The sequence below is a fragment of the Brachyistius frenatus genome, unplaced genomic scaffold (genome assembly GCF_029030835.1).
Source record: "Brachyistius frenatus isolate BFR_SWC_R1_liver_20210118 unplaced genomic scaffold, ASM2903083v1 Contig_41, whole genome shotgun sequence".
NCBI lineage: Eukaryota > Metazoa > Chordata > Actinopteri > Embiotocidae > Brachyistius > Brachyistius frenatus.
In genome coordinates, this window is record NW_027210640.1 from 2,385,326 (window position 1) to 2,411,848 (window position 26,523).

Sequence of the window (26,523 nt, forward strand, 5' to 3'; positions counted from 1 at the left end):
GCTTGGATTTTAGCAATGTTTTGTAAATACCGCCATTAGTGGGAAATAACTAAATATATTTACTCTAGTATGAAGTTCATTTCTGATTCAAATTTTATGCATTTTATTAGGTTATTTATTTCACTGATTTAGTTACCAGTTATTTTGCAGATTCAGGTTGAAAATCGTATCTATAAATAATGATATGTCACTGTAGAGATAATGCCCACCAGTAAATCGTTTAGTTACAATAAACCCCATCCGTACCATTTGCTACATTAAATTGCAACTTTAACTACATTTTGGTCCTCGTCCTTATGCACAGGTACTTAACCCTCCTGTTGTCCTTGGGTCAAAATGCTGCTGCGTTCAACCAAGTTCTATTTTATTTTCATATTTTTTGGGATCATTGGTGACAAGGAGGCTGTGAGGGTTTATTTAAAGAATGATGACCAATGATCCAAAAAATATAAAAATATAGAAATAAAATAGAACTTGGTTGAACACAGCTGCGGGTCATTTTGATCCGAGGACAACGGGAGGGTTAAGTAGGATTATTCATGCAGAACTGCTACATGTGATGGAGTATTTTTACATGTATTGATACATTTCTTCAAGTAAAGTATCGGAATACTTCTTCCACAGTTCCACAGATGGCTTTTAAAGAGTTTAATCTTCACATCTTCCCACTTAGACATGTCTCTTGTTCTGTCTTCACACAGGCCCCAGCTATGCAGAAGTCACTGGGATCCTCGGCAACAACATCACCCTTCAATTTATATTCAATGTCTCCATCCACAACTACCGTTACTTATCAATTTATATAACAGGGGAGACAAAGATTGCTGACTATTCAAGTTGCAAAGATTGCTTTGACGTTCATCCTGAAAATGCCTCTGTATTTTACCGCATCACAAATCTCAGTCTGAATAACAGTCAAACTTACTGGGCCATTTTGTTTTTACACAACTCGTCCCGTAAAATGAGTACTATTACTACTAGTAATAGAGTGCAGTTGATTGTTCGTGCGGAGAACAAAAGCACCGCAGGTAAGATCTGACTGACCAAAAACTCAACTTTAAACAAAACTGAGATGCAGCAAAACTAGAATTATTTATGAAATCATCATGGCTGTAATAAAATTGCGGAGAGAACACTGTCCTGTTTGAGCAACATTTGTAAACAGGCGTCTACAGCCATGCTTATGTGACGCTATCTAGAGGCACAGCAATGCTTTCACCTTATGCTAAATGTTGATGTCACCACAGTAACATGCCGATGTATAGCCGATGCACAGTATATTTATCATGATCAACATCATAGTTCAGCAAGTTAGCAGGCCAACATTATCAAGCATATTGTGACCACTTTTAAATATGTACATTGTCACTATAGGAAGGAGTGAACTTTCAAAGAGAAGCCTGACAGTAGTGAGACACTGACTACAGCATTACTACTTGTCATGTATTTTATTGACCATCAGAAAAATGTAAACTATGGATTAAATACAATAATGATTACTCAGAACTGCTACTTTTTCACAGAGAACACAGCCCACAGTCATAATATATGTATTTGATATTAATTTTTTTTTTTTTAAATTTTACTGCATTTAGTACCTTTTCAACAATCAATGCCATGAAGCCACTTGTTATATTTTGGTGAGAAACAATATGTCTCTGCAAAGATGAGTAAATATTCTTATAATTTACTCCTACAGTTTCTCTAGTGCCGACTACCTCCACAATACCTCAAAACAATGGAAATCCCAGTTTCCTTTCCAATGACATCGTCACTGTCCTTGTGGTTTTACCTGTGCTGCTGTTGGCTGCAGTCCTTCCAGCCTTGCTGTGCTGTCTCATGAAAACCAAAGGTAAGGACACTTTCCGCCCAAAAATAATCTTCTTTGTATTTGTTAAACTCATTAGCCGTATGTTCAGCGATACAGTGTTGTGTCTGTTGTCAGGGAAAGACTCGTAATTCTGACCTAAACTGACCATTGGCTGCTTGTAATGTAGCAGATATAGGATGTTATGCTTATTATCCTGGATTATCAGTCTGCGGAGACATGTCCGCTGAATTAAAATATGTTCATGTTTGAACTGGATATGCCAGCAAACTGTAATTCAATGTTTTATATATATATATATATTAATACTCTGGCATTCTAATGATAATTACCTGGTTACACAAACAAAGTCACGGGTAAGGGAATAATAGTCATTCTGTGGAAAAAAATTTGCAGTTGTGTGGTTCGATGCTAAAAAAGTGCACCACATCAGATTGCAGTTTCACATCCTTTTGTTACATGTGATTACTCAAAGCTTTTGGAAAGAAAAAAAAGCATGCAAATGCAAGTGTGGCTACTATCACTATGGGTGGAAAAACAAGAAAAACAAAACCACCTGCATTATTTGTACACTATTCAGACACAAAGCCCTCCGGCATACTTTGAGTAGGCACGCTGCCGCTTTGAGCTATTTTGACACCTCATGTGACCTCAAACATCACATTTGATGATTTCCCCTGCGGGTATGCAAATTCAAGCTTTTGCTGACTGTGTGTTCTCGTATCGTTTCATGCTGGAGAAACTACAGAGAATGGCCCAACCGTTGTCCAGGACTATGAGTTTCAGAAAACTGACAGTTGGTGGAGATAATCTGTACACGTCTGCTTACTTGCACTGACGGAGGATACAGGATGCTTTTTTTTTTTTTAATAAGTTTATGCAAGTGCTGCAGTTGCTTACCAGAGCTAAAAAAAAGAAGGAAAATCAATGTTAAAATCAGACTTATTAAACTGTAATAAAAATTTTACATTTTACTTAAAAATAACCTATTTTGACAACTTTTTGTTATAAGAAAAACAGGTTTAATTTAATAAACTGAACTGACTCATTTATTTATACATTTACTGTTAATTTGTTTTTTGGCCAACAAAGAAGATAACCACAATTCTTACACCAGTGCGTATGGAGCTTGAGTCAGGATGTAAATAGCCTAATTTAGCATTAGGGGAGGAAACACTTTACATCGTCATTTCGGTTTTTCTGCATGCTCTGGTTATTTCCGTTGCAGTTTCTTTTTCTGATAAGGGGAGAGGGGCAGCGCCTTGGTTATTGTAAATGAGGGGTTCATTTTGTTAATATACGGTGAGCTTTGTTTGGAAAGGCAACTTTATACTGTAATACTTTTAGCAGAGCTTCTGCTTCGAAGCATTTGTTTTAAATTATTGCAATGGTGAAATCATGATTTCCTAGAGGGAGTGACTAGTGCTCGAAGGATATATTAGGGGATTTAGTACTGTTTTAGTCTGTACAGCTGCTCACCAGTTAGCCTTGAACGTTGTGCTGTTTGGTTCAGTGACTTTGTGTTTGTCAGAAGTTTTTTGTGAAAAAACAATTGCCTGCATCTGGGATATAAGAGTGATGACAAGGAATTTAAAACAGTCCATTTTTGACTGTAAAACTAAAACAAGGGTTTGACTTGTTACTATTTTAAACGTAATTAAATAGAACATAAAAAAAAATTTAAAAAAAAATGTAGACCATATAAACCACAGATTTACGGAAAACACAAGTGGAATTGGGTTGAAATTTTAAATGGCACAGGTAATCCACAAGTTTGATGAGAAAATTTAGCCGCCATAAATGTAGCTTTCTGACTCAATATTTGACCTATTTTGCTTCTTATACAGACAAACAACTACATCCACAACCACTTCCGCAAAGCTCCAATGCCACATTGCAGGTGAGAACACCTTCCGACATTTAAAGGCATATGTGTGAAAGTAAACATTTAAAATAATGGCAGAAATCCATCAGCTTGACTCTAACTGTTGTTGCAGGAAACAGTTGAGGCATCCAACAATGTGCCTGCACCCTCACTAATCTACAGCGTCTTGGACTTCCCCAAAAGAGCTCCAGCCGTTGTGGAGATGAATCCCAGTGACACAGAGTACGCTGCTGTCAGTTATCCCTCAGATAACAAACGAGCTGAATGTAAACCTGCTGGTCTTTCTTGGTTTAAGTAAAGGTTTGACTTTGTATACACATAACCTAAAAATATTTGTAATTTCCCTTGCAAGTGTGCTAAATTCTGCTTTTGTAATGCAGTTAGAAACCTTCCCATGTTGTGGGCATCTGGCAATATAATATAAACTAAAAATAGATTGAAGGGGAAGAATTGCTGCTGTGCATGGTTTGTAATGTAGGTGTCACTTTCAATTTGGACTCTGGTGCTACATTTCTGGTGACATCTAAGTATTATTCATATTTCTATGTATGAAATACAAGTTCCCTTTTCGTTTCCAGTTCAGTCACAGCATCTTTTCTGTCAGTCTTTTTTTTTTCCATTGTCGCTACTATCATAATTTTTACTAATAAAGAAAACAAAAAATCGTTCATGGAAGGCAATCGTTTTAGGTATGCAAATTGGATGAGTAGTTATTATTTGTCAACTCAAAAGTACTGTATATATACACGAGTCGCAGGTGTGATTTTCCATTTACTGCTGTGACAGTTTGGTGTTTTCACACCAATTTAACACAAGAACAATGTGACACTATTTCACAGCCACCTCTCCCTGTATGGTCAATAAAGTTCTCTTTTCACAGGTGCTTTTTGATATTTTTGAAAGTTTTTCAGAGAATAAAGAGTGATTTAGTTCTCACTGCCATGTATTTGTTATGTGTTACATACGGTGTTACATACAGTTTAACCTCATAATACATGAGGTTAAACTGCAAGTGGTAAACAAGCAGGCGCATTATTCATCCTGGAAAAAACTGCTCAGCTCTGAAAAGCTTGGTATCAACTGAACAAAAGTCAATTTTGAAATCCAGCAAGTTCCAAAATTACTCTTTATTCTATCACATACTACTCAACTGTCTCCTCTGGAAATAAACACATTATCTTTGGAGTTAAGATAATCAACTTTAAATTGAATTTTTGCGTGTAAATAATGTCCTTTGTGGATATGAGTCTCATGTAAGTGTCAGAAAATACTTTTTGTTTTGAAGGCAGCAGTGCATGTTTGAAGCTGTGTCTAAAGTAAGATAAAAACACATTGTTCATGCTTCACAGTGTGGTTCTGTTGTGAAAAAGTTAATTCTGGCTGCTTGCTCAGCTTGTTAAACTGTATCTTGAATAAAGCTATTCATTCCACATTTGCCTTTGTCATCATCGGGACCTGACATTTTGCTCTTCTTTATTTTTCCATGTAGTTATTTAAACATTTCCGTGGAGGAAAGAAATAATCATGGATGAATTAAACCTCATCAGGTGGAACTTTAAGAGTACAGTTTTAATGTGTTATAATGCTGATCTGGTCAGGTGTCATGGAGCCTCCGATAAATCGTGCAGCACTGGACCAATTTTAGTGCATAAGTGGGGTTTACCCAAGAAAATCAACTACAACCCCAGTTTTTGCTTTTCTGTGCAGCCTATGTGAAGTCTCTCTGCATAACGAGGTCCAGGTACGGATGCTTGTTCAGCTCATAATATGTTGGAACCTAAATATGAACACCACAAAGTCTGTACAATAACCACTTTTGATTTCACCGTGCCCCCCAAACAGCCTGAAGTCAGTGCTGAAAGTGTGGCTTATGGTGACTTTATCAGTTTATCTGCAAATAGTGTGGGAGGAAGGGCTCCATGGAAACCATTCAAACAGCATTTAGGACTCTGACAGCATGAGGGGAAAAAAATTCTCTGGTCTGATGAGGCCGAAATGAACTCTTTGGGTTCTTCTTTACTGCTCCCCACCTGGCTAATACCACCTCTGTAATGAAGCATGGTGAGGCTGCATCATGGTATGGGGTGCTGCCAGAATTTAAGGGAAGGATAAATGCAGCCACATAGAGAGAAAACCTGCTGCCGAGTGCAGCGACCTGAAACTGGGAGCAGTGGTTCACCTTTCAGCTCAACAATGATCCAAAGCAAACAGTCAAGACAACATTGGGGTCCTCATGCTCAGACAAAGCCCTGACGAACAAACTCACACTAGGTGACCGTGCTCGAGCTCATAAGACGACAAAGACGAGACAAAGTCCAGTTTGTTTGTCTAGTCTAGTGTGATCACAACCGTGGTCGGGCCTGCTTGAAGAGGTGGGATTGGGCACGGTTCAGTTGGACTTGGGCATGGTACACATCATGTGTAATCGTTAACTTGAACATGACATCGATGATGCGACGGTCACATTTAACTAACATTTTCCATTACCACTTAATACACTTTTCAATTCCTTTAAGTATATTTGGGTCAATAACAGATCTGGTTCTCACTTTATTGATGAACTTGAATTGTAGTCAGCTAGTAAAGCTACAAGTTCCTCCCTCAACATCAGCTGCCTCCGTCAAAATCTTGTCCACCCTTAAACACCACAGCACATCTGTGGAGGGAACTGCAAGTGGCCGTTCTCAGACACCTCACATCTAATCCAACAGAGCTTTAGAGGATATTTCAGGGAGATTGAGATATCCTGCTCAATCAAGGTGTGCCAAGCTTGTGGAGACTTCCCAAGAAGACCCGAAGCTGAAATTTCTGGTTTGATTTAAATTTCTTAAGATGTGCTTTCACACGTTAATTGAATACAAAGATTCATGACAAAAATGGAAATTGTATCCTTTTAAAATTTAATTTTAAACATCAACTAAAAGGCGTCTGAGTACTTTGTGAATGCAGAACAGTCATTTTCCACAGCGACGGTTGAGCATGCACGTCAAGTAACCAGCAAACCTAATTTTGGAGTGAAAGGGTAATTTTAACACTCTCCATTTCATGCAACAGAATGTTTGTGTCAGCTCAGCATTTCAGGAGTAGAGGCCCTGGAGATAATCATTCGGGTGACTGAGTTTCTGCCTCCCACTTCTTTGAGGCTCGTGTGCATGTTTACTCCTAGCACGAGAAAGTAAAGCGTCTGCACTTTGCACAACTTAACGCCCACCACTATTGTATCAAGGTTTCTTATAAACAAACTAAACCTCACTTTTCCTTCACTGAGCTGCTGCATCCTCTAATCTAAACATCTAAACATGCAAATGGTGAATGCAGATAAAGATCAAATTCATGTAACAACATCATGTATTTTCTACAGTATGTTTCCTATAGGTTATCATTTTCATCAATTTTCAATATAACCGTCACCTCATCTGCAAAGAAACACTCTAGACACATATACAAATATGCAACTATGCATTACCCGAACTGTAAAACATACTGTGTCCTTTTGTGTGTTTATCACAAGGCAAGATATGCAGGCATGAAATCCAAAATGAGCAACTATTTTTAATAAAACAAACTTCTCAGTTTGTTATGTTGTCCTCGTCTATTTTTATTTAAATATGGGTTTCCATGGTTGGCAAATTTTACACAGCATCCCAAATTTTTGGGAAATAAGGTTGCAGTTGCATGTCATGAAATTAAGTAATTAAATTAGAAACAAAATGTAATTATAATCAGTTTCAGTTACTGAAAAACAAATATAAATATGACTTAAAACCATAAATGTACAAGTGGAAAGGTTGTATATCTATAAGAAGCATAATAGATTCGATCCTAGTCAACAGAATTATACAGTAGACTTAATGTTATATGAGCTATAAGATAGAGTTAACTATAAAGAGTCTGAATTGGTGCCTCAACCACCAAATGCATTCAACTTTTAAAAGGGAAGAGGGAAGATGAGTCATGAACTTACCATAAAGCATCTTTATAACAAAACAATGCATCTGTTACTGTGGTTGGAGTGCACGGTCCTGCATCCTCTCTGTATTTATAAGCAGATTAATAATTCAAGAGTCCCATTGCTGCTCCAGTAGTTTTACAAAACAACACGTTACATGCATATTTATCCATGCAGCTTCTGTTAAAACTTCTCTGCTGATTTTGAAATGACCTGTCGGAGATGTTTGAAGACCTGCCAGTCCTCCTGGGGATGAGTGCTAATATATACACAGCTACGCTATCAGTCCCTTCCTCATCTCTGTCCTCCGTTTCTCTTGGTCCACTAATGTTGGGTCGACACCTTTTAACATTTTCCTCGTTTGGTTCATTTGTCTCCCTCGTTTCCACGTTTTGACCGAGAATCCACGAGAGGACGTTTGTGGAGAAGAAATCGGCCCCTTGTTGCAGCTTTGGCTAACAGGAAGTGGAAGTCAGGTCAAAAGTTCTCCTGGCAGAATAACACCACCTATGTTTTTATGTCGAAACATGATTTAGACAAATGTTTGTTTTGTGAACGTATTTCTTTATTTCTCAAATTATGAATCACAGTATTCACACAATAAAAATAATTTTTAAAAGAAATGACATAAACTGCAATTTCTTGGGAGTTCTACAGCCGTCCTATGCAGCCCCCTGAAAAATGTTGATTTTATGTGTCATTTGCAGTGGTGTGAGAAGTATTGAGGTCCTTTACTTAAATACTAATAGACTACCACACTGTTGAAACGCTCCACTACAAGTACAAGTCCTGGATTCAAAACCTTATTGGAGTAAAGTATAGTAAGTAGCCTATTATCAGCAAAATGTAGCCTACTCAAAATATCAAAAGTAAAAGTACACACTCTGCAGGATATATTCCCTGTCAGTGTTTTACTGTTATATGTGATGTTTTGGATTAATATTACAGTTAAATTAATGTGTATGTTACGGCTGTAGTTATTTAAGGTTTTGCTCATTTTAACTAGGCTATATGTACTGTTAATCTACAATGATGCATTTTGTTCTGTAATATTATCATGGTTTTGGTCTGTAAGAACTATGAATCTCTAAAAGTGAGCAAGCTCAGAAAAACAATGCATTTTACAGTGAATCCAAAAGGTTTTAAAATTGTTTATTTAACTTAAAAAGTCTGAAAATGTTCTTAGCCTAGAAAGGAACATCTAATCCTTCAGTTTATCTGATAAATGTATATCAGGGTATATCACCTTAGTTAAAAGACAGTTTCAAAGAGGATCAATTGTTTGCTTGATCAGATATGTTAAAAAAACAAAAATGCAACACTTTCTCTGGGATGTGTTTATTTTTTCGAATACAGAATGACTGTACAGACTGTTATTTTGCAGATGATGCATACCTTACCCTTTCACACATTTTCCTCAGTGTTGCAGTGGAGTTAAACGCATGTCTTGGTTTGGTTTCAAACCTTTGAAATGTTGCCCACATCTAATGGTTTTTCAGTGATTCAAATAGAAAATGAATCTCACAAGTAAAAACAAAATGTGAATTCAGTCTGATTTTTGGGCAAATATATTTTTCCCGGGATCTCAAACATTTCAGGTACTCACACTAGTAAAGTTACTGCTGAGAACAAATTCCTCCATGATTTAGAACTACCAGAATTAAGCAGGTTAATACTGCAACAACTGCTTTTTACTGTGGTGTTGTGTCAGAGTTCAGATCACTGACGCCCCAAACATCAGGAACTTCCTCCGCTGCAGCTTCCTATTCTGCCTTGAAACTAAAAATGTGTTTTTTTAGATAGACAGACCAAGGTGAAAGGCAAACTTTCCAAAGCTATCAAAATATATCAAACAAATGAAATCTATACAGAGGAGAAATATAAAGCAGAAAAAATATTTTTTGTGCACGTCTCCTTCTACAGGTCATTCTGTCTGTCATTTTATTGCCATATTCACAAAATGTCCTGTTACTCCCGCCTGCCCTGGCCTTTCCTATTGGCAACCTGCTGTAGCCTTCCAGACATTTTGTACCTGACTGATCACCTGCTTGTTTAGGATTTATTTTGCCTTTTGCTTAATTTGCCTGAAAAAACCTGCCTGTTGCCAGCCAGCTGACTTCACACCTCACCTATCACTTTTATCTGTTTTTGCCTGCATTATTTACCTCACCTCAGTAAAGGTTTTTCTTTTCTAGCCTTTATCCTGCTGTGAAGATCTTAGCTGGGACGCTTCCCCTAGTTCCAGACCGTGTCCGCAGTACTGTATTTTTATATCTAGAACCCACTTTTCCATATACCATTGATAAGTGGTCGGCCTCTTGACCTGCTTACTTTTCAGATGGAGGGCAAAAGCAGATCTGACAAGGTACTTTGAAGACTTTGTATGACACGTCAGTTTCAAACACTGAATATTTTACAATCTACAGGTAATATTGTGATTCTGTGCTCTTTGAGCTATGTGCACAAGTCAAAAGACAGTTGCTGTGGTCCAAATGGCATACTTGTGCACTAACACTCCCTATTTCGAGTGCATAAGTGCGTACACACTGTCAAGTACAGAAACATGCAGTGCACGACAAGTACCAGGATTATGCACTCAAAACTCCCCAAAAAAGAAGCGTGAAACGCTGGACACTTTCCACCCGAAACGGTCTCTATCTTTTCCTCTGGAGAGGAAGGGGCGGGGCTACCGGCGTGAAGAATTTTCAAATTAAGGCTCTGAGGAAGCTGCAGGTGTTCCTGAACGCCACACAAAAGTGTTGTATTTTTTTCATTACTGCTGCTGGACAGAAGACTCAGTGTGTTTATTGAGTGTGTTAAACAGAGGCCATGAAAATATGTTAATTGCTGAGTAAAATAATTAAAGCTGCAGATATTTTGGAGGGTGATGTGTTCACACGCTGAGGTTATTTCCAGTCCAGAACTGCAGTGTGCGGATTGAAACAGCGCTACTCTGTCATAATTTCTGCTCTACACAAGTAAGAGTCCTAACATGGAAGAGCACTATTTGTTAGGGTACTACGGGAAGTATCTCATCTGGAACACAGCAAGTGAGATGCTTCTGTACTTTGTCCAAAAATGAAGCTGAGACTGCCCTCTGGTGGCTCTGGTGGAACGTTGCTGACAAGAAACCTCCACAAATTGTATTACAGTACTTACAAGGCTGCAGCTTTCATCCCATTTAAAATGTCTTGTCAAGTCTAGACACAGGCTTGCCACGTTAATACGCATAAGAGGAAAAAAAAAGCTCCTTAGGGAAGAAACTTAGGGTCTGAATAACAAATAGGTATTCTGTGTATGAAAAAGTGAATTGTACATTTTTACTCACAACTTGACTGTGTTCAGCAGTGGCATATAAAGTATACAAAGAAAGTGGAAAAAATACAGTAAAAATAAAGCAGTGTGGATTAAAAAAAAACTACCTTATAAAATAAGAAAGTAAGAAAAAAAAATCCCTTTTCATCGAGTGCAGCCTGCCTTAAGCATGATAATCTTTATACATTTAGACATCTCTATTGTTCTTTTTTTCTTTAAATTTAATGAAATATGTATTTTGTGAAATGTAATTGCAAAGAGGATGTTATTCTAAGCCACTAATCCAAAATAATATTGCTCTCACTGATTATTATGAAGATAAATTCCAGTAATTTGACATAGATGGTTTAATGTTTTTTTTTTATTTTTTATTATTTCCTTGCTGTGTGTTATTTTATGAGTGTAAAGTTTTTTTAGGATCATGTGGCATTGTGATTTTACACATAAATAAAACTGAATTAGTCAAATACCCCAACATAAAATATATCAGCAGAGGGCTCTATCGTGCCATCTATTGGGCAACCTTTGTTGCAACATGTGACTCAATCATGTACAATAAATTAATGGGGAAACCAGTTGTTGTTGTTTTTTTAAAGTGGAGCTCTTTGAGACAAAGATAAGTGAGGCTGTGATGCACAGCTGTGCCAGGATGAAGAGTCTTAGTGGTGCCTCTGTCTCCTCCTCTGTAGTGCTTAAGCTGAGGCAGTGCCTTGACTCAAACTGCCCTCTGATGCTAGCAGAAACAGAATCATTCTGCAGCAATAAATTTCAGTGTGGCCAGTTTTTATTTTATGCTGACACAAACACAAACCAATAGAGTTGTGTGTTAATATGCATGAAATCATTTTCTTTAAAAAAAAAAAAGTATGCTGAAGACCTTTTTCCAGATACTGACTATAAACTGGAACAGACATCTTAAAACCAGCAAAGCTAAGAAGGCAGATGAACATTGAATGAGTATTGTCCCAACATATTGTGTTGTTTGTGTTTACAACAGCTGCTTACGTTACAGCTGTCATTGATTCCTGATGCATCACCACCTTCTTTCTTCTTCGCAGGAATTTATTGCTTTAAATGATGATATCTGCCATCAACAATGAAGAGACATCCACATAAAAACTGGTGAATTTTCCCTGTAAAAAAGTAGCCGGCACACACCTTTCATATGTTGTTTTCCATTTTACTTTTTTGTCATGGATTTCTTCAGTTTACAACTTGAAAAACGGTCTACAGTTAAACACAGTAAACTTCAACTTTAACCACATGTGGGGAAACTTGAACAGATGAAAGTGAATCTTTTGTTTTTCAAAGGTAGCAGTGAAACTGTACCTTATCAGATCAGTTTTACTGTTTATATTTTGTACATGTGAAAGTGACCCACTGTTTCAAAATGAAAGTGTAAGTGTAAAATAGGAAATGGGAAAAAGAATGAGGATGTAAGATGAGGAGGAGTTGCAGGGAAATGACAGCAGGACCACAACATGAGCTGGGAGGATAGTTTACTGATATTACACTTAAGATATTACAATGTTGAATGATTGTTCATTTTCCAATTTGTGACAGATTACCTTCCGCAGCTGACTGAAAGTTCTCCGTTTATTCAAACTGCTTGACACTGGAAATATTTAATATCACATGGTCATAAATATTCAGACCCTTTGCTCAGTATTGAGTAGAAGCACCCTTTTGAGCTAGTACAGCCATGAGTCTTCTTGGGAATGATGCAACAAGCTTTTCACACCTGGATTTGGGGATCCTCTGCCATTCTTCCTTGCAGATCCTCTCCAGTTCCGTCAGGTTGGATGGTGAACGTTGGTGGACAGACATTTTCAGGTCTCTCCGGAGATGCTCAATTGGGTTTAGGTCAGGGCTCTGGCTGGGCCAGTCAAGAATGGTCACAGAGTTGTTCCAAAGCCACTCCTTTGTTATTTTAGCTGTGTGCTTAGGGTCATTGTCTTGTTGGAAGGTGAACCTTCGGCCCAGTCTGAGGTCCAGAGCACTCTGGAAGAGGTTTTCTTCCAGGATATCTCTGTACTTGGCCGCATTCATCTTTCCTTCAATTGCAACCAGTCGTCCTGTCCCTGCAGCTGAAAAACACCCCCATAGCATGATGCTGCCACCACCATGTTTCACTGTTGGGATTGTATTGGGCAGGTGATGAGCAGTGCCTGGTTTTCTCCACACATACCGCTTAGAATCAACGCCAAAAAGTTCAATCTTGGTCTCATCAGACCAGAGAATCTTATTTCTCATAGCCTGTGAGTCCTTCATGTGTTTTTTGGCAAACTCTATGCGGGCTTTCATATGTCTTGCACTGAGGAGAGGCTTCCGTCGGGCCACTCTGCCATAAAGCCCCGACTGGTGGAGGGCTGCAGTGATAATTGACTTTGTGGAACTTTCTCCCATCTCCCTACTGCATCTCTGGAGCTCAGCCACAGTGATCTTTGGGTTCTTCTTTACCTCTCTCACCAAGGCTCTTCTCCTACGATTGCTCAGTTTGGCTGGACGGCCAGGTCTAGGAAGAGTTCTGGTCGTCCCAAACTTCTTCCATTTAAGGATTATGGAGGCCACTGTGCTCTCAGGAACCTTGAGTGCTGCAGAAATGATTTGGTAACCTTGGCCAGATCTGTGCCTTGCCACAATTCTGTGTCTGAGCTCCTTGGACAGTTCCTTCGACCTCATGATTCTCATTTGCTCTGACATGCACTGTGAGCTGTAAGGTCTTATATAGACAGGTGTGTGCCTTTCCTAATCAAGTCCAATCAGTTTAATTAAACACAGCTGGACTCCAATGACGGAGTAGAACCATCTCAAGGAGGATCAGAAGAAATGGACAGCATGTGAGTTAAATATGAGTGTCACAACAAAGGGTCTGAATACTTATGACCATGTGATATTTCAGTTTTTCTTTTTTAATAAATTTGCACAAATTTCTACATTTCTGTTTTTTTCTGTCAACATGGGGTGCTGGGTGTACATTAATGAGAAATAAAATGAACTTTTTTGATTTTAGCAAATGGCTGCAATGAAACAAAGAGTGAAAAATGTAAAGGGGTCTGAATACTTTCCGTACCCACTGTATTTCAGATACTGTTAGAGGAATATTAAGGAAGAAAGCATCTATGTTAACTGTGCTAGCAAATCCAAAAGGAAAAAAAGTGTCAACCTGTTGCCCATAGAAGCTTGTGTGTATTTTGGCATGTGTAACTTGGAGGACTCAGAACTCTCTGGGTGGAGGCCAGTCACAGAGTTTGCGCCGGCGCAGTGGCTATGTAGGCCGGGTGGCATGAACTGGCGGTGAATTCGGGAGAGGAAAAAAGCTGAGTCGGTAGTCTTGAGTCAAGTGACCAAGGGGAAAACCCCCAAGGCTGGTTGTAATAGAGTACTTTTCTGCTGGCTCGAAACGTGACTTTGAGGACTTTGCTACCTTGTTTCCGAGTTGTCTGAAGTTTAACCGAGGCAGTAAATCATATCTACGACAATACACATCTCCACACCACACAGAGGAGCTAAGACTGTTATAACTTGATATTTTAATATTGGTCTGATGTCCATTGTGACTCGTGTTTTATGATTTTTTTTTTTTTAATAACTTTTATTTTTTCCCACAACTTGTTAGATTTGGTAATGACTGTGGAAATAAAGTAAATACATTAAATAAATCAATAAATCAACCTCTTGTACTTTAGCACCATAGATCAGTCACAGCTGAAGCTACAAGCTTTTTTAGGCCTTAGCTGTATATACTGTAGATATTGAATTAAATGTTTAGTTATTCTGTAAATTTAAGGTGCTATGCTACTTTTTCTCTCCCCCCCCCACCCCCCCACCCCCGCCGACATCTTACAACCTCCTTGATTGATAACTGATGGTCTGCATGCAGCTCACTTAGTGATGACACATACGTGTAGGTGTTTGTGCTCTGTTGCTATACTTTCCAGAATTTCCGCCAGTTTTTCTTTGATAGGGAGCAAGAAAATAAAATCAATTGTTGGGAAATGAACATAAAAGGAAATAGAATCAACATATTACATGAACGACTCAAACAGAATGGCTGTTGTCTCTGTCTGTCAGTATAAGAAACTCCACCCACCCCTGAACCATGTGGTTTTAGTGTAAGTCATAACCTGTCTGTGACATTTCTCAGAAAGACATTTCAGTTACATGAAGGCAGGTTGACTGAACTCTCACATGGTGATAGTCATCTTTCCAGACTTTCCACCATACCTCATGGAAACTGTGCAGCATTGGCGCTTACGACATGGATTTGTTATGTTTATGTTCCTTACAACAATCAGCAAAGGTAAATAAAACCTTATTTTCATTATCTTTTACCATTTTTTTCATTTAACTAACCTTGTGCTAGTGTTTGATTTGCTTTTTACCTCAGTCTGATCTTATCAAAACACAACACAGTGAAGAATACTACGCACACGTGAAAATGACAATTCAACTAATGTAAAACATCAGCCGCAGAGTGTTGGTTAGCTTATCAGCATAATGTGGTTTCCGCGCTGCGCTGCTCTGCACAGCCCTCCTGAAGAGCCAGCACTTATGGTTAAATTAAAATCGAAGTTACTTTACTTTACAAATACGATGCCAGTTTGTTAGGAACTAAAGTTTGATCCAAACTCCAACCTTGTTGCAAAAAAGCAAGATGAACAATTAGATGTATAATGTATAACACAGTGTGTCCCTGTATGTCATACTAAAATACCATGAAACTAGAATTTCTGCCTCACAGCTGTATGAGTCTGCCAACCACTTGAGTTGTAGTTTACATCCATGATTGTTCGATTTACCAAACATATGTAGAGAAGCATTTGAAGGAATCCTGACATGTGTTCACTTGTTTGGCCAATAAAGTTGACTGCCTGTCGACGAATAGTCAAATATGGTTGTTGCTGCAAAGAAGCTGCACATTTTTAAATGTGGATTCTTCACACACATCTTCAACCCGACAGCACAGATCTATACAATCGCCACAGTTTCAAGGTGGACATCCAACATTAGTGTCACCAATTCAGTATCTGACCAAATGTGAAATGTGGTCAAACATTTGGATGCAACGTCATCACTTTATTTTATCCTTGTGGACAATTGTGGGAAATTTTGTCAAAACTAACGCATGAATTCTTGAGGTATGACTAGTTGCCTACAAACGTGTTTTGAAAGATCACAGTAACCTCTGACCACCAAGTTCTTATCAGTTCATCATTGAGTCCAAGTGAATGTGAAAGTGAATGTTTGTGCCAAATTGGAGGAGATTCTCTCAAGGCGTTCCTGAGTTATTGTCGATAAAAACAGGATGGACAGCGGACATGAGATCATTTTACCCGTTGACCTCACTTTACCTGTTGACCTTTGACCACCAAAATTGAATCAGTTCATCCTCAGGACTAAGTGAACATTTGTGCCAAATTTGAACAAAATTGTCTGACAACGTTCTTGAGATATTATGTTCACCAAAAGATGACCAACCCATAAACTCGTAAATATAATACCTCTGTTTTGGGCTGTTGCAGCCAAGGAGGAATTCAAATAAAAAGACAGTATAATTTAAAAAGTGGAGTAATGTTTAACAAAAGTGAGATAGCAAGAAAACTGCAGCCTTGAATCTAATTTTGCTGACAAGTGGACGATTAGTTTGCTGTGTGCTGTATGATGTGGATTTAATTCTGAAGCTGTTTCCTCTAAAAAAATAATGTATTTTCTTCTATCCTAATTGTGGAGTAGCTTAATGCATATCACATAGGTGTGAGGATTTCTGAAAAGCAACTTCTATCTTCTGTCAATCCCAAGTTCAATCTAATCAAATCTGTCTTCAAACAAAAAGTGAGATGGTTTTGAAGTGTGTTTCTTCTTTTGTTCAGCATGTGAGGCTCCTTCCCATCCTCAGTGCTTTACACGACCTGCCGTACATGATGTTCATGTATTTTGTGAATGGTACATGAACATGACTGAGAGCGATGTGACATTTGACCTCTACAATGAGTGAGTTTTGTTCAGTGTTTCAGCTCAAATATTTTATCAACTCAGTTCATAATTTGTCGATAAAAATTATTTCTATTTTGTAAATGTGTACCCTTATTTAAAAAAAAATAATAACTTGAGAGGTGCTGGTTGGTGGATTTTTGGATAGAACTAGACTGTTCCCCCCAGCCTTTATGCTAAGCTAAGCAGTTTCTGGCTGTAGGTGGATATTCATTTATCATATCTACAGATATAATGCTGGTCTGTAAAATTGCCAGCTATTCCAATGACAACCAGAAAGTAGCATGAAGAAAAATAAATAAGGAAACCTGCTGCTTTCACTGCATTCATACTTCTACATTTTTCTCTGTAGAGAAAGAAAAATTAAGAATAACATTAAGACCACCTCGTGTCAGTTCACTAAGGAAGAGGTGATAACAGCACGCACTGTTACATTTTGGTTGGAAGCTCACGTTGGAAACGCCAGCTGCACGTCACCGAAGAGTTTTGTTTTACTTAAAGATACAGGTAGGTTCCTGGATGCTTTTTTTTAACCACATGGTTGTGCTTTTCATAGCACTGAATAACACACTGCTAGCAGATTTCACTTTTAAATTTTAACAGTACAAATTTATCATTAAGAAAATAAAATAATTGTTTCAAAAAAATGTGTTGCTTTTCCTCAACAGTTAAATATGAAGAACCAAAAAATATTTTGTTCTGCTGGTCACAAAACAACCTCAGCTTAAGCTGGCAAGCTGCAGAGGAGCATCCAGCTTTGGCAGAGATCTGGCTCCAACGAGATGAACACCCCACAGAAATAGTAAGGCACATTGATGTTTTGTCACCCAGTCTATTGCATCTGAAACTAATATAGTTGATTTTTCATTTAACCTTTATTTAAATTCTCAGGAATACATTGAAGTGAACCCAAATTTTCATTCACGCAGATATTACATTTAACAAAATAAAATATGTAATTAGCGTAATAGAACTTGTCAGGAAAACAAAGTAGGCTGAATTAAAACAATAAAATATAGACAAGACTTAAACAAGTTCGATAAAATAATAATAGTGGACAACAATTATTTTTCTGCAGAACATTGGGAAGCTGGTTTTGTTACTGTCCAGGTAGACAATTTTATGTCGCATTTTACTCACCAAATGATTGATATGATATTTAAATGTTAACTCTTCCTTTAGCCAAATTCCAAGATATTTACATTCATACTCACTCGATGGAATTCTTTACAGTGGAAATATTTAGACTATAATAATTTATACTTTCGGCTCTGGTAAACAACATGAATTTTGTTTTATTTGCATTCAGTACCAGTTTAAGTTGAATTAGCTTCCTAAAAAGCATTAAAGGAGAGTTGAAGGTTCTTGATGGTGAGTTGTACAGAGTCAGCAATACAGTGAATAATGGTGTCATCTGCATGAAGATGAAAATGTATTCATCACATGGATGTTTTTTTGAGAATTAATTTTTCTGATAAGTTTGGTTTTAAATATTTTTGATGCAATAAAAAGGGGGTGTGGCATGTCATGATTGACAGCTGTTCCGAATGAAAGTCTATTGGCGGGACCTCAATACCACGGCTTCAACCGCACTTACAATCACTGATTCCACCTTTAGATACCCATTTAACCTGATATCTTCATGCTGTTACAGATACTAACAAAAACCACCAAAGGGCCTTCCAAGTGTGAGTTCACTCCTGTCTTCCTCATAATCAAAGTCTTGCAAATAAAATGTTTATTCACCTTCATTTAATGTTTGTTTTGGATCATATGTTTGTTCTCTGCTGCTTGTGGACCTTCAGCCCATAAAGAGCCATGCTTGTGGTTTTATGTTCTTTTAATGGATGTTTTAAAGAGAACTAGACTCCAGACTCAAAGATGGTTCCTGTTTGCTTGAATAAAAATTGCTTGCCTGTGTCACTGCCCGATCAGAACCGAAAACCCGATTTTTTTCTCTTGGATAGGGACGGGATCACCCGCCCTTCCCTGCCTCTGATATTCTAAACCTACCTCCAACCAATCATCTCCTTTTGCCTAAATTCAGTTTCCGGTATGGTTCAGCCAATGACTATCGCATATGAATGTTTTTTCCCACTTAGCTGCTCATATTTGACATGAACACATCATATATATACCCTTTCCTGACACACATCTTTTAAGTATTGAGGGAAATGACTTAACCGTTTCAGTTGCGAAGACAGAAATGCTGTCACTTTGTACTGTTGCAAAATGTCCAGGCAGAAGAGCTCAGGTTGAATCATTCAGTAAGCAAAGGAGACAGCACTTCTTGTCCCAACATATAACAGTCAACACTTTAGATTGGATGACAACATGTTCCATGAGTCTTTTTGAAGCAGTCACAATACTTATTTTTGATGACTATTTATGTCTTTCAGATATGAGCACTTGTTGAAAATGTAAATAAAAACATAATCCAGCAGAATTTAACAGAAACTTTCTTTTTATTTGAACAGACCGGGTCATCGTTAAGAATCTCCTGAAGAATTCATCTTACCATGTTCAGATCAGACACCAGCCTACTAATGCCAAACACCCACTGTGGAGCAACTGGTCTGAAGTTCAGACTGTTCCTGCAGGTAAACGCACAATATCTACATCAACAAATAGATGGTATCAACCTTTTGGTGGTTCTTTTGGGAGCACTTTGGACTTTAAATCCATTATTCTACTTTTAAATCATTTGCGTCTGATGATTTACAGCATTAGATAAGAAAAGTAAATGTATGATCATTTAAAAAAATGCTCCAGATGTAATAGAAAAGTCCAAACATGAATCACAAGGTAATACTGCAACAACTTTAATTGTGCAGTCTTTCCTCAAAAACTGGTGTCAGGTGTGTTTACTGGCCTACAATGGTCTGTGCTCTCTGGATAACATGTATTAAAACTCAAATACTAAATCTATAAATATTGTTCGGAAACTACAGCAATATGTGTCCTCATCAGTCCAACCCCAACACCTTACATGAATGGGATTTGAATCCCGACAATATACAGATGACTCTTTGAAAACGCAAACTGTGAGCAGATGCAGTTTTACTTAAATGTTTACAATTAACACTTGTGTACTTGTAAGAGTAAAATGAAGAGGCTCGAAATACAATCGAAAAAAATGTCTGCAGTTTAACATGTTGTGCTTTCACTTCAGAACTTGAACATGAACCTCAAATCACCATGACATTGGCACATGTAGATGGCTTTCGACAGGTGACGCTAACTTGGCAGGTAATTCAGTGAAGAGAACGCAACATCAAAACATCCACACCTGGTGATCGAGATGAGAGCAAAAACACTTGAACATAAAGTAACATAAAATTGTTACGTTTCCTCAGAACATGTTCACTCATTTTCTGCCATAATGTTCTGCATCAAAAATGTAGAGAAGAAACACAAATTTGTTAGTTAGTAGCCGATTAAATAGCCTATATTTCCTTGTATAGATGGTTTAGTATGTCTAATCTGAGCTCTCCTATGCTCAACTGCAGATGCCGCATGCAACAGGGATCAAAGAAGTGACGTACAGCCTGCATGTCACACAGGGCTTTCTTGGATGTCCTTGTGAGAAGAAGATACAAAAAAAGAAGACACATTACATCAACACGTCGACATACACTATGTTTGTGTCAGACTCGGCTGTCAACATCTCTGTGATCGGCAATAATACAGCAGGGGATTCTCCTCCAGCAATCATACAAATACCAGCTGAACCTCTGGCAGATTTAAACCGTAGGCCCAAGTGTGTGTGTGGCTCATGTCATTTAGGCTCCATTTATCCTTCGTAAACCATAAAGGCTTTCATTTCTTTTTCCTCTGGCAGCTTGTGACAAAACGTCACTGCACGAAAAAATTAAAAAGAGAACTTGGTTTGAGTGGTACGAGTTTGAAGATGAAGATTCAAAACCAAAAAATGTAAAGATTTTAAGAGCAGGGATGAAGAAAGGCAAAAGGAAACAAACAAGAAACAGTAAGTTATATATGAAGTGTTTTTACACTTTTTTTACACAAAATTGATCTTTGTCCTATTTTTGCACCAAATGGGCTAATTTCAAGACATACAGGTACAAAAATATAATTACTTTTTTCACTATTGTTTCATTTTTATTCCTGTATGATAAAGATAATAAACAAAACGTGCTTTCTGTTTCCTTTACAGGCACCAAGGACTACATCCGCTATGTTTACTTTGAACACAAATGTGTTCGTGGGAAACCACAGACAGTTAAAAGGTGTCTCTTTTATCAAAAGGAGGGGGGTAAGTGCCTTCAGGATGCCTCTCTACTAAAATACACAAAGTCACAGCAGCTTGCCAACTGGAAGGATTGAAACCAGTCCTCCACTTTAAACAGCCACATACATGTTTTAAGTGCTTCCCAGAATGGATTGGAAGTGCCTGTATGATGCCCTTTATCAGTGCTTTTCAAATATTACTACAGTGGCAACTGAGCTTTGTCACTTTGTGGTTGTTTGCCAAGTCAAGTTGCAGTTTACGTCCATGTATGTTTACTCATAAATAATGAAGACGTCAAAAGGAATCCTGATATGTGTTCATATGTGTGGGCAATAAAGCTGATTGACACCAGACAATACTTGAAATATGAATGTTGGTGAGAAGAAGCTAAAAATCCTAAAACACATCACACACATCTTCAACCTATCATAACAGAATATCTATACAATCACCGCAGTTTCAAAGTGGACACTCAACATTAGTGTCACCAGTTCAGTGTCTCACCATATGTGAAATATTGTCACAATCTCCTTTTTTGGTCTTTAGTTCTGCTGTTGAATAATGGCACGAAAAAGTGTTTTTGCAGCACGTTTTGATGTCACAGTGAGACTGACCTTTGACCTTTTGGATAATTTTTTTTTTTAATCCCTTCATCATTTAAGCATATTAGACATTTGTGTGAAATGTTGTCATAATTAGCATGTGAATTCTTGAGTTAAGGCATTAAATGTGTTTGCTAAGTTCATAATGACCTTTGAAATGGGAACACTAAAATCAAATCAGTTCGTTGAATGAATGTGAAGTCCAAGTGACCTTTGACTTTTGACAACCAAACTCTCATCAGATCATCCTTGAGTTGGTGCTAAAATTGGATCAGTCTCGTAGTTAACAAAAGGCTAAACAAGAACCTGACATGGATCACAGAGACTCATCCGGAGCATATCACGGCATCATAGTTATAGAGCAAAGCGTAGGTTGTCTCCACATAGTGGTGAAGGATAAAAGTAGTTTTACACTATTTTTTATTTTCTATATCAGTACCAACAGAACCTCAGGACTTCATAGCTTTTAGTGAAACACACAGTTCTGCTAACCTGTCCTGGAAAGAGATGACCTACAAGGACCAGCGAGGCTTCCTCACACACTACAACCTGTGTAGCGTAAAAATCAGCTCGCAGGTTGAGCCCAAAGGTACGAAAGTCACTGTTTTACTCATCAGTAACTCTTTTACTCATCCGTAACACATACATTTTACCCGAACGACAATAGTGTGTGACTTTCTTTACGTTTTTCCATGTCCTGTTTGTTCAGAATGCCACAACGTATCAACCTCACTCACAAAGTACCGTCTGGAAAACTTGACGCCTGGAACAAAATACAACATCAGCCTGGCTGGAGTGACGCGAGTGGGAGAAGGATGTCCAGCCACAGTAACTGTCAACACACAGCCACAGGCCGGAGTGGATGGTATCATACCTACAGAATCAACTCATGTTGTAATGCTTTGCTGTTTGTTTTTGTAAAGTTACTGAAGACATTTTCTAATTTCCTTCTTTCTCCTCTTTTCTTATTTTCTCATGACTCATTCTCCTTCTTTTTTTCTCTTTCTATATAATTTCTTTCTCCCATTACATTAGTGTGGTTGAGTTTCGGCTTGCTGGTTGTGTTCTTTGTACTCTCAACAATGTGCACAATTATCTTGAAGAGGTATGTGACCGCTACTTTTAAATAAACCTAGAAATTACAGTACGCACTGATGCTGGCATTTTCTGTCTGTTAAAATGAAAGGCCGTGTTATTTTTGCCACAACGAGTTATCACAGGACAGTAATGCACTTAACTTCTCTTTATTTTCTGAGATGCATTCTTACTTTTGGGATAAAACAACTAAAGCATTTCTGTAACATATTATACATAGTCTAAGAATAGTTGCACAAATAATTCTTTTGTTAACATTTTCTATTCTGTTCCAATACATAGAATCAAAAACAAGATTTTCCCTCCGGTGCCGATACCTGTTATTCCAGATTTCACCCTGTGTCAACCAGAGATTCAGGTGAGAAACTGCACTTTACCTGGGTTTTTATTTTACTCTTTCTGATAATGAGTACTTACGTTACTTAATGTATGTTACGTAACTTAAATACATTCCGTAAATAACGTACTTACTTAAAAGAAATCTGCCATTACTTTTGCTCCCTCGTGGACACAAACATCGGCCTCCTGGGTGAAAGCCTTTGACCTGTTCCACACACCCCTTACCTCCTCTTTATGTGGACTTTGTCAATTTGTCTACTCTCTCGACCTCTATCTTCAATCCGAGTGGTCAAGGTGCAGATGCCAAAGGACACCTTTAAGTATCCCTCTGACGTCACCGACATTGACAAATCTCCGGTATTTGATGCGCTGTCTGTTTTCTGTTCGTTTGACCTATGACAGGAGATGTTGGAGGAGAAAGAGGAGGTGCATGAAGTGACGCTGTTCCAACTGCATCTGGAGGGGAAGTCTCTCTCTGAGAACGCAGGAGATGTCACTCTCCTCGGAGGGGAGTGGGAGGACGGGACTGACGAGGACATCAAGGATGAGAGGAGTGACTCCAGAGGATCCAGTGAAGAGAGTTTCATTCCAAACTCTACAGATCAGACAGTGAAGAACTCCGGAGAAGGAGAGATAACAGACCCTGAACAGGTGGACCATGAGCTTGCCATGCTGATATACAGGAATGGTTTGGTGTTCGATGTGAAAACAGATTCACCTTGAATGAACTTACCTGCCGTTTTACTGCATGTTAAAGGTCACATTTTTCGTTGACTCATGCAGAAGATTGGACAATTTTTTTTATTCTGACAGTTTAATCTTTTTCAAACAATAATATATCTTCAAATGTATCTTGTGAAAACAGTCTTGTAAACAGAACGTAAAGCGATTACTTTACCTCCAGCCTACAGGCCTGGTGGTCTCAGATACACCGACCACCAGTTCAGAACAAAAATTTGCGACAAGACGTAACCGCTTCAGAACGTTGCAGTGCCCAACTCAAACCAGCTGATGGTGCTATCTTAGACTCAGTTCGTCAAGTCACACAAGTGGGAAGTATTAGAATAAGGCACAACAGTAACTGTTTATTCTGTTGGACACCAACTCCTCCGAATGACTGAAAAAGACGAGAGTTTGGACAAAACAGGGCAGATCTCCTCTCTCAAGCTCGCGTCATAAATTTGGAAGGGCACCCGGGGTATTCTGTTAAAGCACCGAGGGACGGCTCCAAATTCTCCGCCCTTTCGACCTCATTTTTCTTTTCTTGGATATTTTCAGTTTCATCACTACTAAAAATGCGACTGTAAATCACAATCACTATCCGCTTTTATGTTTGTTTTTCAAATACTGTTTTCATGTGTCAAATTTTCAACAAATTTGTTTCGATGTTTTAATAAATGTTTTACCTAATGTAATGTAATCTAATGTTCGGGCGGCACGGTGGTGCAGTGGTTAGCACTGTCACCTCACAGCAAAAAGGTTCCGGGTTCTAATCCGGTCCTGGGCCTTTCTGTGGGGAGTTTGCATGTTCTCCCTGTGCTTGCGTGGGTTCTCTCCGGGTTCTCCGGCTTCCTCCCATCATCCAAAAACATGCACCTCAGGCCAGGTTACCTGGCGCCGCGCTAGTGGCAGCCTGCTGCAGCAGCTCCCCCCTGAGAGCCCCCTGCTGTAGTGAAGAAATTTCCCCTCGGGGATTAATAATAAATCAAAATTTAAAAAAAACCCATAGTAGATTCTAGAGTTTTCCACTTCCATGGTCCTCCACTGGTTTTCACATCACAATTTGCACACTAGGAGAAGGAGCATAAACACACATGCAGGCAGTATAAACACCTATATAATACATTTATTATTTCAAATTTATTTCATTTGGGAGCACATGTGCTCCTTGACAAATAGGTTTGCAGCAAACTTAGCAAACTTTAATGATGTAAAATGGCACAATATTTAATTAAATCAATTATGTTTTGTTTATAGCACTAAATCGCAACATAAGTTACCTCAAGTCATCTCATCTTTGCAACAACAGCAATGTACACATTTAAAAAAAAAATCTACTTTTATGAAACAAGTCTGGTTCATTGTTGCTCAATGTTGAATGTTAACGAAAGAATGTTTGTGATGCCTAAGCGTGACAAATGTGAGCCTCTTCTGAGGGTGAGCATATGACAGGAAGTGGTCACAAAAAACCCCTAAAAAACAATGGCCTTTAAAAAAAGTAGCTCGTGAAGCCAGGTAAAACACATTGTTACTCATTACCAAAGACACTGCTGTGGTATTTCAGTCATTCAGACTACATGTCCTGCTCATTTGTGAGAAGACAGACTTATTGTTTATTTTATCACACTGCATTTGGATTTCCCAGTGAGACGTGCATTTTCGCTGGTTCCTGTTTTGTTTGGTTGTGGCCTGTTTGAGGATAATTAAGTCAGAACTTCACTCTATTGTCACACTCACAAGAATTATTTACCTCTCCCCAGTTACCTGCCATGATCACAGAAATGGAGGTAAAATCAAATAAACCTTATGACTGATCAAAATATCAGTAAATCAGAGAATGCCATCGTGTTTTGTCCATGTGTATAAATTCAGTAGGGACAACTATCATCCAAACATATAAACCCAAGATTCCAAAGCTTATTTATTAGCATTTATATGCTTAAAATAAGGGGTGTAGGTTTGGTTTTAAATTTGGTGGAGACATTTTTTGCGAGACGGCCAGTATGACTCACCAAGCACTTTCTAAAGAACCTAATACTGATACTAGGTCAGTCCTCCTGTTTCTTTCAAAACAGACTCATGACCTGGATTGTACAAGATGTTGAGATCCATGTTGATGTGACTGCATCAGCGTATTCAAGCTGAAAATCTTCCATTCAACCACATCTGAAAGGGGTTCTACTGGATTCAGATCCGGTGTCATTGGAGGCCAATAGAATACACTGAACTCATTGTCATGTTCATTAAACCGATGACTTTTGATGTGCACTCTCATGCTGGAAGTAGAATAGTTCACTTGAATCTGTTTTTGTATTTTGTGCCATTTGGAGTAAACTCTGGAGACCGTTAGGGTAAAAATCCCAGGAAATCAGAGGCAACAATCACGTCACAGTCCGAGTCACTGAGATAAAAATGTTCTCCATTCTGATGTTTGATTAACATTAAACATCAACTGAACCTGGTCTGTCTGCAGGGTCAACCCTTACCACGTGCTTTTTGGTACAAACTGCATTATTTGATGCCCTGGCAATGAGAACAGGTTGG

The 26,523-nt window shown here is 38.3% G+C and overlaps 1 protein-coding gene and 1 long non-coding RNA gene across 3 annotated transcripts; both read left to right on the forward strand.

The window, feature by feature from the left end:
- The first annotated feature begins 1,578 nt into the window (after positions 1 to 1,578).
- LOC138622997 (uncharacterized) lies at positions 1,579 to 5,143 on the forward strand. Of its 2 annotated transcripts, XR_011311056.1 has the most exons (3): positions 1,579 to 1,852; positions 3,676 to 3,728; positions 3,826 to 5,143. It is a non-coding gene; the product is annotated as an uncharacterized lncRNA (long non-coding RNA). The 2 variants fall into 2 exon arrangements; XR_011311055.1 differs by lacking the exon at positions 1,579 to 1,852 and having other exon boundaries at positions 3,150 to 3,728.
- A 10,004-nt stretch (positions 5,144 to 15,147) lies between these two features.
- On the forward strand, positions 15,148 to 24,875 carry il12rb1 (interleukin 12 receptor subunit beta 1). The gene is made up of 15 exons (XM_069702322.1): positions 15,148 to 15,280; positions 16,851 to 16,971; positions 17,324 to 17,478; positions 17,640 to 17,773; positions 18,626 to 18,659; positions 19,449 to 19,571; positions 20,144 to 20,220; positions 20,481 to 20,721; positions 20,813 to 20,959; positions 21,149 to 21,247; positions 22,262 to 22,414; positions 22,535 to 22,690; positions 22,861 to 22,930; positions 23,203 to 23,278; positions 23,662 to 24,875. The coding sequence occupies exons 1-15, from the start codon at positions 15,169 to 15,171 to the stop codon at positions 23,980 to 23,982; spliced, it is 2,019 nt and encodes a 672-aa protein (XP_069558423.1). The 5' UTR covers positions 15,148 to 15,168; the 3' UTR covers positions 23,983 to 24,875.
- Positions 24,876 to 26,523: the final 1,648 nt, after the last annotated feature.

What these genes read in the sequence shown, in the direction of transcription:
- il12rb1 (XM_069702322.1), top strand. Translation starts at nt 15,169, where the DNA reads ATGGTGATAGTCATCTTTCCAGACTTTCCACCATACCTCATGGAAACT. An exon ending in AGTTCAGACTGTTCCTGCAG is followed by an intron (nt 19,572 to 20,143) that starts GTAAACGCACAA and finishes CTTTCACTTCAG; the next exon opens with AACTTGAACATGAACCTCAA. An exon ending in CTTTTATCAAAAGGAGGGGG is followed by an intron (nt 21,248 to 22,261) that starts GTAAGTGCCTTC and finishes TTTCTATATCAG; the next exon opens with TACCAACAGAACCTCAGGAC.